Below are 13870 nucleotides of genomic sequence, written 5' to 3'. Positions count from 1 at the left end.
TTCCACATCTCTGGGGGCCTCAGTTTTACACTAACCTCAGAAGCTCTGGAGTAGGTGTTGAACGCCGGGGTCTTGCTATCTCTTCACCTAGCACAAAATATACATTTAAAATTGTGTTCTTGGAGTACAATGTAGACAAACTGCCTGCAGACTTTTAAATAAAGTCAAGTGAACAGTGGGCCCCTGAAGACATGGCATTTGTGCTGAACTGAGACCATAAGTATATCCCTTTTGCATAATATTGCGACTTTTGTAGCCTTTTTTCAGTCGAGGCAATTATTTTTGCAGGAGTGTAGGAGCTATTTCTGCAAGAACAATTCTGCAATGTTAACTCCTAAGCTATGGGATAATTGTTCTATTGACAGGAACATTCAACTTTCCTGCCTTCTGGCTCCTCAGCATTTTTCCTATTCTATCATACCACCTTGCCACCATTTCACTGACTTTAAATTGATCCAAGGGGTGTTTTCTTTCTTGGCTCATAAGACAAAGATAAGGATGGGAAGCTAGGGCTGAATGAAAGTCAATATATGGGTTCCATGGTTGGTCAACTGGAAGGTACACTAACTGCTGCCTGCATGAAAGGCTATGATAGCTTTGGAGAATATTAGATTATAATTTAATATCTTTAAAATATGATCATATGGCCAAATGTAGTATAATATTAAAATTATAGTTAGGCAATCTACATTTTTCTACTTAAGGCATACTAATACTTAATAAAAATGGCAGAAAACTAATTATGGCCCCTTAACATAATACAAAATTTCATAAATCATTCCAAGATTATTTTTGCCCCCCTAGTCTTTCTACATATACTGTAACATTTCACATTTTAGGGCTACCTATGTGTTTTTATGAAAAAAATGAATGCAATTAAAACATTTTCATTAAATATATGTATTTTTATTATATATATGAGAGTATTCCATGAGTTGTGATTGATATTTCACTTACACCCAGAAAAAAATATATGGCCTTTTGATATGGATTGTGCAGTCAGTTAACTGCAAATTCTGCATGGGCACTGTAAAGTCGTGTGCTTCACATAGAGACGGACACAGAGCTGGGGTAAAGGTGAGTTTATTCTGAACAGAACGAACTGGGGAAACAGGGAAGCCTGGCGTCTATTTGTACCTGCCCAGGTGGATGGCATCCAATCAGTTCAAAGCTGGGCTTCCTGCCAGTGCAGGTGACAATGGGTGTAGATCCTGGCTTCCCACCAGGCTGACCATGCCTGGGGCTGTCAACAGCTTAAGTCATTAGGCTTATCCTGAGTGAGCAGTCATCGCCTGGAGCTGTCCAGCCCCTCTGCTGATCTGCACCATCAGCCTCCTGCTATGCTGTCCTTTGTATATGCTGGGAGGCATACACTGCAGGCACTTTGATTTAAAATGCATCACTTTAAGACCATCAAGGACTATTAATTATATTTATGCATCTGTACCAAAATTGCAAGCAGTTTGCAGAAGTATTCTCAATCTATACTGAGATCTATTTCACTGACGTTCTGAATCTTTCTTGTTAATTAGCTACTGCTGCTCTTTTAGAATATGAAACTTATAAAAGAAATCTACTCCATCTATGGATTTTCACCAGTTAAAGTCCAATGTGATTTTAAATGGTACTTACTAGATAAGATCCTCTTAACTGTACCCTAAAATTAAATACAGAAAACTACAGTTTAGAATTAAAGGTTTATATTTACATCATTGCTGTTTTCAAATGCTGAAAAGCCATAGATAAATAATATTTGTAAAACAAAATATACACTAAAATGCAGTACACTTCGTGGGTTCCTTTTCCAGTTTATTCATTCATTCATATTTACATGAACATGCAAACTGTTTTCAAATGCTGAAAAGCCATAGATAAATAATATTTGTAAAACAAAATATACACTAAAATGCAGTACACTTTGTGGGTTCCTTTTCCAGTTTATTCATTCATTCATATTTACATGAACATGCAAACTATTCAAACATCTTTTGAATAGACCTGAGCGTAATAGTTACAAATGTAGAATTTTACACATACTCAGTTTGCCAAAAAATCCTAGACAACATGTTTATAGCCCCAGAGCTAGATAATACATTCATAAAATCTCATTTGCTTGTATATTGGTTTATGTCTAATTTTTTAAACTAAAAATCTAGACTGCAATATTGAAAAAGACGGGGGGGGGGGGAAACACATAGAAACAGAAAACCGAACACTCTGGAAGTATAAAACATAAACAAAAAGTTATCTTATATACTCTTCTGATAGCTCCTTATACTTTATATATCAGAATAGAAGGTGACAGAGGATTGGATCCAGAATGGTTTTTCTGACCATTTCTGGATGCGTTTTTCAAGGCAGATTTTTTTCTTTTCAAATCATATTCCATGAAATATTTTAACATCAGAAAATGAGGCCATAACATCACATCCAAGGAAAAGGGAAGATCAAGAAGAACTGAATGATCAAGAGTTCAATAGGGAAGGGTTTTAAAGAGAATAAAATGGGAAATATTTCTTAACCAACAAGATCCTTATTAAGCTTGGCAAGAATTGTTATCTCCTAAACACTCTCTGCAAGTTATGTGAGGCATATTCCCCAAATAAATTTAAATCAATCCTGTCTTAAATTACCCATTGTCATTTACCCAACTGTTTCAAGATGAATTCACGACTTACCGGGCTGCGTCTCTGTTATCAGCAAAAAAGAAGAGAGAACAGATAGCTAGTCAGAGTGTGAAAGATCAGTAATAAAAATGGCTTTGGATGGTAGGAGATCTTCTAGCTTTACAAAATATTAATTTCAAAACTATTTTTCCTCAAATAGTTGTCTTCCCAAATCCACTTAAGGTCTTGGGCAGGTTTAAACTTGATTTTAAAAATGAACTTATACTATGAAGATATTTGCAGGAACAACATCAACAGAAAATCCACATTTGCTTATTTTATCCCACATATTGTTAAAAGATTATTATAGATCTAACATTAATAAAAGTGTTACTGATCTAAAATTAATTAAAGTTTTAAATTAATCAAAAATCATGTCCTCTTTCTTTATATATTTTGGGCAGTTCAGGAGACTGGCCTTGTCATATTTGCAATTACCTCCAGTTCTTTGGAAATTCAAAAATATGTGCATATATTGTCAGCTTCTTATATTTTTTAAAATTGGCAATTATTCCTTGTGTTGGCAAAGGCTCATACTATGGAGTTAAATATTATACTTTTTCTTTTTCTTTTTTTCTGAAAAACACAGGCACACTTCGTATGTTGTCAATATTCACGTATACCTATTATTACTCTACATAACTTTTACCTTATGTTTACTTATGTCTCATTGTATTTATCATATCTGTAGTTATGTTTTTGTTAGTCGTTATGTCCTGTCTAGCTGCGAATCGTCAGCTGGTTGAGACCCTTATTCTGCCAAAATAGTGAGAATCTGTTATTTCTGGTCTATTCCCTGTGTGAGTGGTTTGAGACAGTATGCTTTGCTTTTAGACTATTCTACATAATACAAACTATTCTATATATCATATATGTTATATAAAAAAGAGTCATATACAAAACTCTCATATCCTTTTAATATTGTTGCATAAGCAATATCTAATAAGTTATTCCTGGAAGAGTCTAATTTTGCCATTGAACTATGCCAATATATCTCCTAGCCTAGAAGAGCATGCTTTTATGAGAGTGATAAACTCTTTAATCTTTAGTAACAAAATTAATTTGGAATAGGACACTTGCTATGTGAATTTAGTGCAAATTCTCTATAGATTCTCTGCTGGACAATTCTGAAGCTGCTGTGCTCTTTCATTTCCTATCCTCGCTTCTTCTGCCTTTAAAGACATTTAATAAGAATATTTCAATGCTTTATTGTGTCAAACGTTGAACCTATCTGGCCCAAATTTCGCAGGCTAAATATTCCTTAAAGGATCTTCTATCTACACTATTTTTTTAAAATGGTATTTAATCTTCAAATCTTTTATTAAGCTCTAACTCAAAAGTTCAAAGTGAATTTTGTTACCTTTGAATCTCACATCTCAAATCATCATGGATTGCCTATTTATTCTAACAACTTTAAGAAAGTCAATTAGCTTGAGAGGCAACCAGGCGGTCTGCCAACCACTTGCTTGCATGGATAACATGGTTCCTGCTTCTTCAGGGAGAGCAAATGATTCAACTAGCGTGCTGCCATTTTTTATTTCCCATTAGTGCTGCTGGCAATATGTGGGGAAGAGCTGTGCTTCCTTCTCAGAGCCTCTCTTCCCCAAGCTGTCCTTCATTTATTCCTTCTTGTGAAATGACATGAAGATGAACAACCTGACAGCACTACCCTCCCAGATATTACAAAGTATGTTTGTATATACACAGTGCTTTTTTTGTAAAATAAAAAGGTGCTGGAACTCACACATGTCATACAATCCGCCTTGCCTACCCTACAATGTTCCATCCAAAAAAGGTGCTGGAACTCTGTTCTGAGCATTCTATGACAAAAAAAAAGCCCTGTACACACACACGCACACAGAAGTATTTATATCCAATAACATGAGAGTATTAGGGAATAAGAAGACTTCTTACCGGACTTTTCCTCTGCAAAATGCATTAAGATAAAGAAGAGAAAAAAATAGGCATTTTCCACTTACATAATCCATGGAAAAAGTAATGAAATGATACATTAAATATTTTACAGACCAGTCCTAAAGACATCTATTCAAAAATCAGTTTTAATTAAATTCACTTTCAAAAGTTCCATAAGTAACTGCGAAAAGACTAAAAGTATTTTTTTACTGTCAGGGTTGTTCTCAGCTTAACTGGGTTCAGCTCTTTTGTTTATCTGTTTAGATGCAAGACATATTGTATTCAATGAGACTAACTCGCAAATAATGATGCATAGCTATGCAGTCAGAAACTATTACCCAATTTAATTGAGAACAAAACTTACTGATTATGTATTGGAACAGCACATTTCCTTTGGTAATCAAATAGAATCCAATTAAAATTCAACAGACAGCTCTGAATACTAATTTAGAGAAATGAAATGAAATCTTTCCTGCGGTTTCATTTTCAGTGTACAATTATCTGTTTGCCATCTCCATGAGGTATGAGATGAGTTAGTTGAGAAGGGAGTTCTCCTTTGACAAAATGCCACAAAGGTTTTAAACTAACCTGATCTTTTCTAGCATGTGTCAGTTCCAAATTATTTTCCCCTTTCTTTTTCCTTTTAAATAGTGTAGGACCTTAAAAATGTTACTTGCTCCCAAGTGCTCCCCCATCATATTTTTTTTCTATGTTTGAGCAGATGGTCATTATCTAAAGTAGACTATGGAGTACAGCAAAGCTTATTAAGTCTATTAGACTGATTAGGAAGAAGGAAGGAGAGACATAGGGCACACTTGTCTTCTCTTCTTCATCTAACAGTGTTGAATTATTTGGGCATAAATTCTCAATGATGAAGTTGGCAGTGTAAGCATCTCACAAAAATTATTTTGTTAACACATCACCTTGAAGAACAGCTCATAAACATTCATCACACAGAAACACACACCATAATTAGATTTTCTTGGCAGAAAAATAATGCATCACCCAGTGGCTTATAATACATTATTGAGCTAATCACAATGTTATTAAAAAGAGCAAATAATTTAACATTTATTTCATAACATTTCAAGCAAACCTTGCTATCGCCAGTGAGTCATGATTTTATAACAGTGATTTGAGGCAAAATTTTAAGATGGGCTTATGTTTCTTGTAATTTGCAAAATAAATCCAATAGTAACGATGCCTGAAAAAAAGTGTTAAAATACTGTAGCTCTTCTGCTCTCTAATCTCTTTAAACAAAGGCATGATAAATCCCATTATAAAAAGAATTATAGCCAATAGATATGCTGCAACCATCATCCATATATCCCCCAAAAGTCATATAAAATGGGAATGACTTTCTTGAGCAACGAAAGGAATATACAGAATATTTGCTTTGTACTAGCCTTTCCTTTTACATTTGAACATGTGCAATTTTTCTCCATTTCTACCCTAATACTGAACAAAGGGAGCTGGAGTAATTTCAGTCCTGCTATTGGTTTGGCTCTAATCTTTTCAGGTTCTGATTTCCGGCAAGAAGCAGAGACTCACACTGGATTTTCAGCTCATGAGATGCCTAAACCTTAAATTAGCATCGCTAAGAGTCATATATTCAGGAGCACAAGAAGAACATGCTAGTTATATAATCAGCTCTATAGGAGAAAACAACACTTTGGATTATAGCATTTCAATTTGCTCCAAAAAATATAGCGCTTTTAAATTTAAATCGGTTATATCCAGACCTTTGTGAATGACATGACTTTATTTTTAAAAGAAAAACAGCATTTAAAAAAGATAAAAAGGTATAACAATTTTGGGACATTTCGTATTTCCCCACTGTATTGTTCTTATGCTGTTATATGTATCTTTTCAACTCTTAGAGCAGTTTTAGAAGAAGCTTCAGGGAAAGGATAATATATCTTTTTCCAAATATATTACATTCTATTTAATGTATATCTTGGTCTAAACTTATTAGATATACGTATGAACGATGTAAGCACACTTTCCCGTACATAATATGTAATTCTCTCTTCCTACTACAAGTCAACTAAATCGGGCTACTACAGAACTTCTAGACCATTATAATAACAGTGCAATTACTATTTACTTTGCAATACTACCTGAACAAACTTCTTCTGAAATATTTTAAAGGGTATCATTTCTCCTGAATTATGCTGCAACAATTAAAATTAGCATGTATACCACTACAGCTGTGAATAGAAAACTGCTCTAAGAAACAAAACAAACTGATCATATTCTGACTAGAAATATTAAAAAATATAAGGATTTCAATCCAGCATACCTAACATTCTGATCAAGGTAGCATGATGAACAACAGCTCATAGAAACATTAGAAAAACTCTCTTTTGCCAAAAGTTAATTCCAAAATAAATATATAATAGTTTTGCATGTAAAATTGAATTCAAATGCTGCTAAACAAGGGATATTACTTTGATTAATCAAGAGAGCGCAATATTTAGTTTAAATCAGACATGTCAGACACAAGGCCCGGGGGGCGGATCCAGCCCGCAAAGCGGTTTCATGTGGCCCATGAACCCATCCTAGAAACAGTGAGGGAACAGCTCCCGCTGCCTTGGCCCTGGCCCAGGCCAGCCGGGGGCCAATGTACAATTTCGTGGTGGCCATCTATGCTGAAATACATTCAGTTTTAGCTCCACAAGGCCATCTGGAAACAGCGAGGGACCAGCCCCTGCCGCATTGGCACTGCCCCCTGGGCGCACGCTGGGGAGGTATCACCCTTTGTGAGGAATGAAGAAATGCACCAACACCTGGAAGTGGCCAGCACATGGCCCTGCCTACTTCAGGCAGGCTAGGGCCTGGGCAGCATTGCGCTTTTCTTCAGATTCATGCCACCTGGCTTAGCCTCTCGGCACTGTGTGGAGAGCGCCCCACTGCCTGCCAAAACTGGGCAGGCTGGGGGCTGGGCAGCATTGCGCAGGTAACATTGGCTCTCATGCTGTTCATGGCATCCCCTCCCCAAGAGCCCACCAAGCCAGATATGTGAAGTAGGCGAGGGCCATGTGCTGGCCACTTCCAGGCGATGGTGCATTCCTCACAAAGGATGACACTTCCCCAGCTGCGTTTCTTGCCTGTTTTTCTCCCTCACTCATCTCAAATATTTTCCCACCACTCTTGGAAGGAAGGAAGGAAGGAAGGAAGGAAGGAAGGAAGGAAGGAAGGAAGGAGGGAGAGGGAGGTTCTGAGGGAAGTCCTGACTTAGACCTTCCCTGCTGCCCTTTCACCATCCTCCTCCTGGCCTATCTTGGGGGGGTCTCTGATCCTATTGCTAAGGAAGCTTTGGATACAAAGCCAAGTCTCCCCATATGGAGAGGGAGTGGGCTTCCCTCTTGACTTTGCCCTCGTACCCATCATGAGCAATCTGGCTAAGGAGAGCAAGCACAGCAGCAGCAGCCTTGAGGAGGAGGTAAGTGCAGCTGGGCACCCCCTTGGGAAAGTGGGGCTGGGCTTAGTGCCGTGGGTGCTTGAGGGCTGGGCTGAGCATTTGACCTCCGTGCCACCATCCAGCCCCCCACCACCACCATGGCCTGAGAGGAACAGTGAGGCTCCTCCAGTGGACCATGCCTTGGCACTTGCCCCGGTCCTATCTCCTTCTGCCAGACACCCTCAGATCTGTCCCACTCCTGCCCAGGCCCCCACAGGCACCCTTGACACGAACAATGTAGAGCTGACCATGCCCACCCAGTAGGCCACACCCACTCCAGCCATGCCCACCCAGTAGGCCGTGCCCACCCTGGCTACACCTACCTGGCCCCCCAAGGGCAACCACAATGCTGATGTGGCCCTCAGTGAAATTGAGTTTGACACCCCTGGTTTAAATGCTCCAAAAATTTCAGATTATTGTGCAAACAGTTGTACATGCAATACATCCCACCAATGTAAAGTATAGTCCTACTCAATTTAAAGAAATGACAGTACATTCTAACTTTCCCTTTTCACAGTGTAAAGCTATTTAAGTTATTCTTTCCAACATGCTAGATTCATGAAAAGCATTACAGCTCTAGAAGCTTCCTTAAACTGTATGGCCTCTCTTGATTAGGAAGCTGTATTCTCTCCCATGCAACAAAGTCATCATTCTAATTAACAGCTTCCATGTCTTCCACAGTCCAGGAAATGAGTGTTACAAATCACCTCTTGAACTTGATTTTCATACACTACAATACAACACACTGTTGCCTTCAAACCCAGCTGCATCAGCCTGGTGAATTCATAATGATTGCAAGGCTCAGTTACTGAAATAAAGACCACCAAATTGCATACACACACACAATGCATAAAAGTTGGAACTTTGTGCAGCAATAAAGGATGAAGGCATAGATGTTACCCCAACACTAGGTTTCAAACAATTTGCCGGACTTTAGATTAGCTAAAATTGTTTCCAGCTGGATTCTATGTTGTTAAAGCCAAATGACAGAAGAAACAAAGCCATATAGTTTCTTTAACTGATAATTTGTAAGCTTTATGAAATTATGTCAAGTACAACTTTATTATTTACTACTAATCATTTCTTACAAGTTCAGTAACTGATAGTTACTGTTATAATCTTTTAAATTGTTTTTAATTTTTGTATTTCTTGTTTTAATTCCCTGTAAACCGCCCTGAGTCCTTCGGGAAAGGGCGGTATACAAATCCAATTAAATAAATAGTACCCAGGGACCAATTGAGGGAAAGTTGCAATCATCCTCTTTTTGTACTGTTGTCTTTTCCACAACATAATGGTCAAGGTACTATTATTATAAGAGTGATTAATTTGTAGACTTGCAGTTCATTTGCATAATTTTTATGAAGGAATGTTATTAAAATGGTTCGTGTCTAAAGAAGATATATAACTATTTGATTTGATGAACAAATCACTCCATTGAGTTGAAAAAGCCTCAACTGGTTAGTAAGTAAGTACTATTTAGTGAAAGTAAGTACTATTTAGTGTTTAATGAATTAATCATCAGAGGAAGCAAAAACAAATCCTAATGAAACATCCTGGGTCAATATATTGTTTGTGTAGCTTTGTTTGGACAGAAAAACCTTGAACTGCTTAACATAATTCATCCTCAGGTATCTGTCCAAACAGTACAAACACTCTTTAAGAAGGAGTTGAGTATTCAATTTGTTAGGGACAGAGAACATTTCAGGATAAGCAGCAACTATGCAAAAGGGGCAATTTCCATATGAACAAAAATGTTTAACAATATTGGTTATTTGTCATGCTTAATAATACCAAATCATTCATGTTTAACATGAAAAAGATGACAACATACATTTTATATTGTCCTACAGAGGTGGGGTGGGGTTGAGAGAAATAAATGCTAGGAAGCATCCAGTTTGAGATGAATCTCTTTGGAATCTAAAAGAGAAAACTGATCACCCATATGGGATCAGTGGGTAACAGGACACAAGCATAGAACATGTTAGTCAACCAAAGCGATCAAATAGCTATACAGAAAACTTGTATTCCTAACCATACCGGGGTAGAGACAAATCTAGCCAGGGAACACTAATAGTATTAGTCTCAAGCCAAGAGAGGAAAAGTGAAGGCTTAATTTTAAACAATAGAGATACAAAAGTCATAACTAAAAGCACAGAATGCAGCCATCTCTGAACACATAGGCTACAGGAAGGACATACTGAGACAGTGCTATAATAGGGAGCATCTTGTCGCTCTAGACATTGCCAACAAATTGGCCATCTCCCAGAATTACTATGACTGAAAATAATCAGGTCTTGAGTATTCTTGTCATATTAAATTTCTAGCAATAAAGCTTTTCACTATTGAGAGTAAAAGGTACATTATTCAGCTCCCGGTAATGCTACCCATCACTTCTACATCTCACAAAGACTTAAATCTCTTATCTCTGACTTTTGAAGATTTCTAATGACACTCTTCATCTTTTTATCCTGGATCTCTTTTGGAAATTGGAAACCCAATTTCCAATAACTGATATAAAAATAGGAGAGCAAACAACTCGGTTTAATTTTTTAAAAAATCTCTCAATTGTGGCCATTTCATGGCTATTTTTAATGTGGCCTCTTATTTCTCTTTCAAATGCTTTTCAAAATACCACCACCACCACTACTACTACTACTACTACTACTACTACTACTACTACTACTACTAATAATAATAATAATAATAATGTTGGAAGGGACCTTGGAGGTCATCTAGTCCAACCCCCTGCTCAAGCAGGAAACCTTATATACCATTTCAGACAAATGGCTGTCCAGTCTCTTCTTAAAAACCTCCAGGGATGGAACATTCACAGCTTCTGGAGGCAGGTTGTTCCACTGATTAATTGTTCTAACTGTCAGGAATTTTTTTAAAAATATAAATCATACCTATGTCATGTATTCATTTCTAAACCCATAATAGCAGTATGGAGATAAAATCGCTGTAACTTCTTTAAAATGTTCTCTAAAAGATCTGTCAAAAGGATGATGTCGCTGTGGAAGTCATGATAACTTTCACCATATCTTGAATCTAAAATGGTTTTTAGGAAGCCTTTATGCTGTGAGATATGCTGTTTGGAAGAGATGAATAACATAAACTGATTGTATGGCACACCTGGGGAAGAAGCAAAATACAATCTGGGAAGTTTTGGGAAATAGCAAATTAAAAATAGGTTGCTTACCACTGGCGAAGGTGAAAGTGCAATATTGCCTATAGAAGCTTTCAGTTCATCAACAGTTGCTGCGCTCTTAAGAGTGTCTTTAGATTGCAAAGGTTTAATCTTAATGTTGAATTTCCTGTGTGCCTCCTCTTCCTCTTCAGATTCACTTGAAGAATAAAAGTGCTTTCCTTTGGTAGGTAGATCACAGTTAAAGAGAAGTGCAACCAATCTGTAGACTACAATACAACGTTATTTCAGTTTCAGGATAGACCTATCAAGGCACCAATTTTAAATGAATGGTACGATTCCAGTGGTGTACAATACAGCTTTAGTACATTACAGTACATAAGTTGGAAGCAAAGCTGTAAACTTAGAGGGGGAAATCAGACAGTGCTCCAAAGAGCCTTGAATATGGTCCATTGTAGAGAGCTCTCCATTATGGGAGCAGGTGGCATCTGGAATCAGGCAATCTCTTCCCAGGGGCACAATATATAAGGAGCATAAAACTAAAAATGCTAATAACATTTGAATCCTACTCTTTTTCTCTCTGTTGGGTTCCCCCCCCCAATATCAGAGAATTCAGACATTGGGAAGTGAGTTTTGAGAAGGAGCTGGGAATTCTGGCAGGTGTAGCTAGAAGTTGCACATTAAAAATAAAGGATATAGCCTAGTTCTTCTGGTCTGATGCTGTATCCTTCTTCATCAAGCTCAGGTGAATTCTGGTATGGCAAACACAGTGAAGGAGTCAAAGTATAAACATTCTTTTCTTTTTCCCCATTTCCTCAAAAATCGCATTAACGAGGTGTTTACTTATTTATTTTGAGAATTTATAAGGCCTCCAAATTCAAAAAAATAAAAATAAATTGCTACAACAAAAATAAACATTAACAGAAAAGAAACCAACCATATATCATTAAAAAGTAACCTAACATATAAATTCTAGGCACAATCATTCATACCTTATCTGGACTATTGCAATGAGCTCTACATATGGGACTGCCCTTAAAGCTACAGCTGGTCCAAACAGTGGGAGCAAGTAGTTATGGGTCCCTCTCAATATGTCCATGTAATACCACTATTGTACTAGGTGCACTGGATACCAGTGGGTTTTCAGATACTATTCAAGGTGCAGTGGTTGCATATAAAGCTCTACACAGCATAGAAATTGGTGATTCAAAGGACTATCTCTCCAATTTCTCCAATGATTTGCAATTATATTTTTGCTTCCAAATCAAATGGGCCAAGTGTTCATATACATATGAAACACTAGATGGGGAAGAGTAGCAATTTTTTTGCTCTTCTGTTTGTCAGAGAGGAAGCAATGTTCTTCTTTAGGCATGGCTCTGATAAACTGAGGGAATAGACAAGGTCCTTAGTTATTTCCAGCTTGGAAGGATAACCATTGATCAATGAACAGTTTGCAGTTTTCTTCGCTCAGCTCTTGGCCAGAGAGGTGAAGCAACAATGAGGTATAAACGTGACTCCACTTGTCTTGGTCTGATGTCCAAACAGATCTTAAGTCAATGAAAACAGCTCAAATCAACCTTGGAGTCCTTTTAAACTGAACTGAGTAGGGTTGAGAGACAGAAAGTTGATTACGTGGAAAAGTCCTAAATTTCTGCTCAAGTGAAGCTAGATTGATTTATTTGGTAAATGTGTATAGCCACTCATCTCACATATTTCAACTCCTTCTAGCCTTAGTTTTTGCTGGAGGGTTCAAAAAAGTAGTTGAACTCTCCCTGAAGACAAATCTGGGGAAGGGTCCATTGCTATTTCTTAACTTTTCAGCATTCCAAACAATTAGCAGATATGTATTCAGTTTCGGAACCTTTTAATACGTCAGTTGGTGGAGATTATTAGCAAGGGCAAAGGTAGACATGGCTGATCTCTTCTATACATAACCTATTAGATTCATGGGGGGGGGAATCAATCCAGGCCAACTGCAGGGATGTATCTGGTAAGTGGATGTATTAGCAGCATACTTTATACGCAGGTATTGTTACTGATTTTGGGCTGATATGATAGGATCAGCTAAAAATATAATTCATAGTCACTATGACACAATAATAAACATGCAAATAAGTAACCAAGTCTCACTGGAACAAAGAATGTCTTAAATTAAAAGACTGCTGTCAACAATGGGTTTTTTGAAAATTACTATTACTTACATATCTTTCCCAGTCAATCTCTGAATAAAATCCATTTGGAGCACCATTTGTTCTCTTCTGTAATACATAGTTTAAACAATGTTTTTGTTTTTGTTGTTATAAGAGGAAAGAAATTAAAATGCTATACTTTCTTAGAAGACATGAAAAAGTCAATGTTTTCAATGGAGGAATGCCCCAACATTGATCAGCCCATTACAAAAAAACTAAAAAGGCCATTCCAGGTTCTTTATTTCACATCTGGAAAGCAACTTCCCATTCTTGAATTCCTGACTATTCCAAAGCTGAGAACCAGTGTAGGAATTGTAAGAAAATATTAGAATTTTCATTGGCAAAGTACAGTATAAGACAACTATGCAAGAGATGATGTGGAGGAATCGGACAGTCTTGAGCATGTTATCTGGACTGAGTTCGATCCTGTTTCCCCTGATGATGTGGACAGGATTATGGGGAGGCTGAGCTTGCTTGTTGGATCCGTATCCCC

The 13870-nt window shown here is 37.3% G+C and overlaps 1 protein-coding gene across 1 annotated transcript in view; it reads right to left on the bottom strand.

The window, feature by feature from the left end:
• SGIP1 (SH3GL interacting endocytic adaptor 1) overlaps nucleotides 1-13870 on the bottom strand; it is a gene marked incomplete at both ends in the record, with an annotated part of 116016 nt that overhangs the window by 47780 nt on the left and 54366 nt on the right. Inside the window, 6 exons of the mRNA XM_083360236.1 lie at nucleotides 36-87; nucleotides 1633-1657; nucleotides 2679-2690; nucleotides 11243-11418; nucleotides 11886-11940; nucleotides 13390-13446. Of these exons, the coding sequence (XP_083216362.1) occupies nucleotides 36-87; nucleotides 1633-1657; nucleotides 2679-2690; nucleotides 11243-11418; nucleotides 11886-11940; nucleotides 13390-13446 (377 nt within the window). The remainder of the gene's footprint in view (nucleotides 1-35; nucleotides 88-1632; nucleotides 1658-2678; nucleotides 2691-11242; nucleotides 11419-11885; nucleotides 11941-13389; nucleotides 13447-13870) is intronic.

This window comes from Vipera ursinii, assembly GCF_947247035.1.
Source record: "Vipera ursinii genome assembly, chromosome: 3".
Lineage (NCBI taxonomy): Eukaryota > Metazoa > Chordata > Lepidosauria > Squamata > Viperidae > Vipera > Vipera ursinii.
This window is presented reverse-complemented; position numbering and strand designations above follow the sequence as displayed.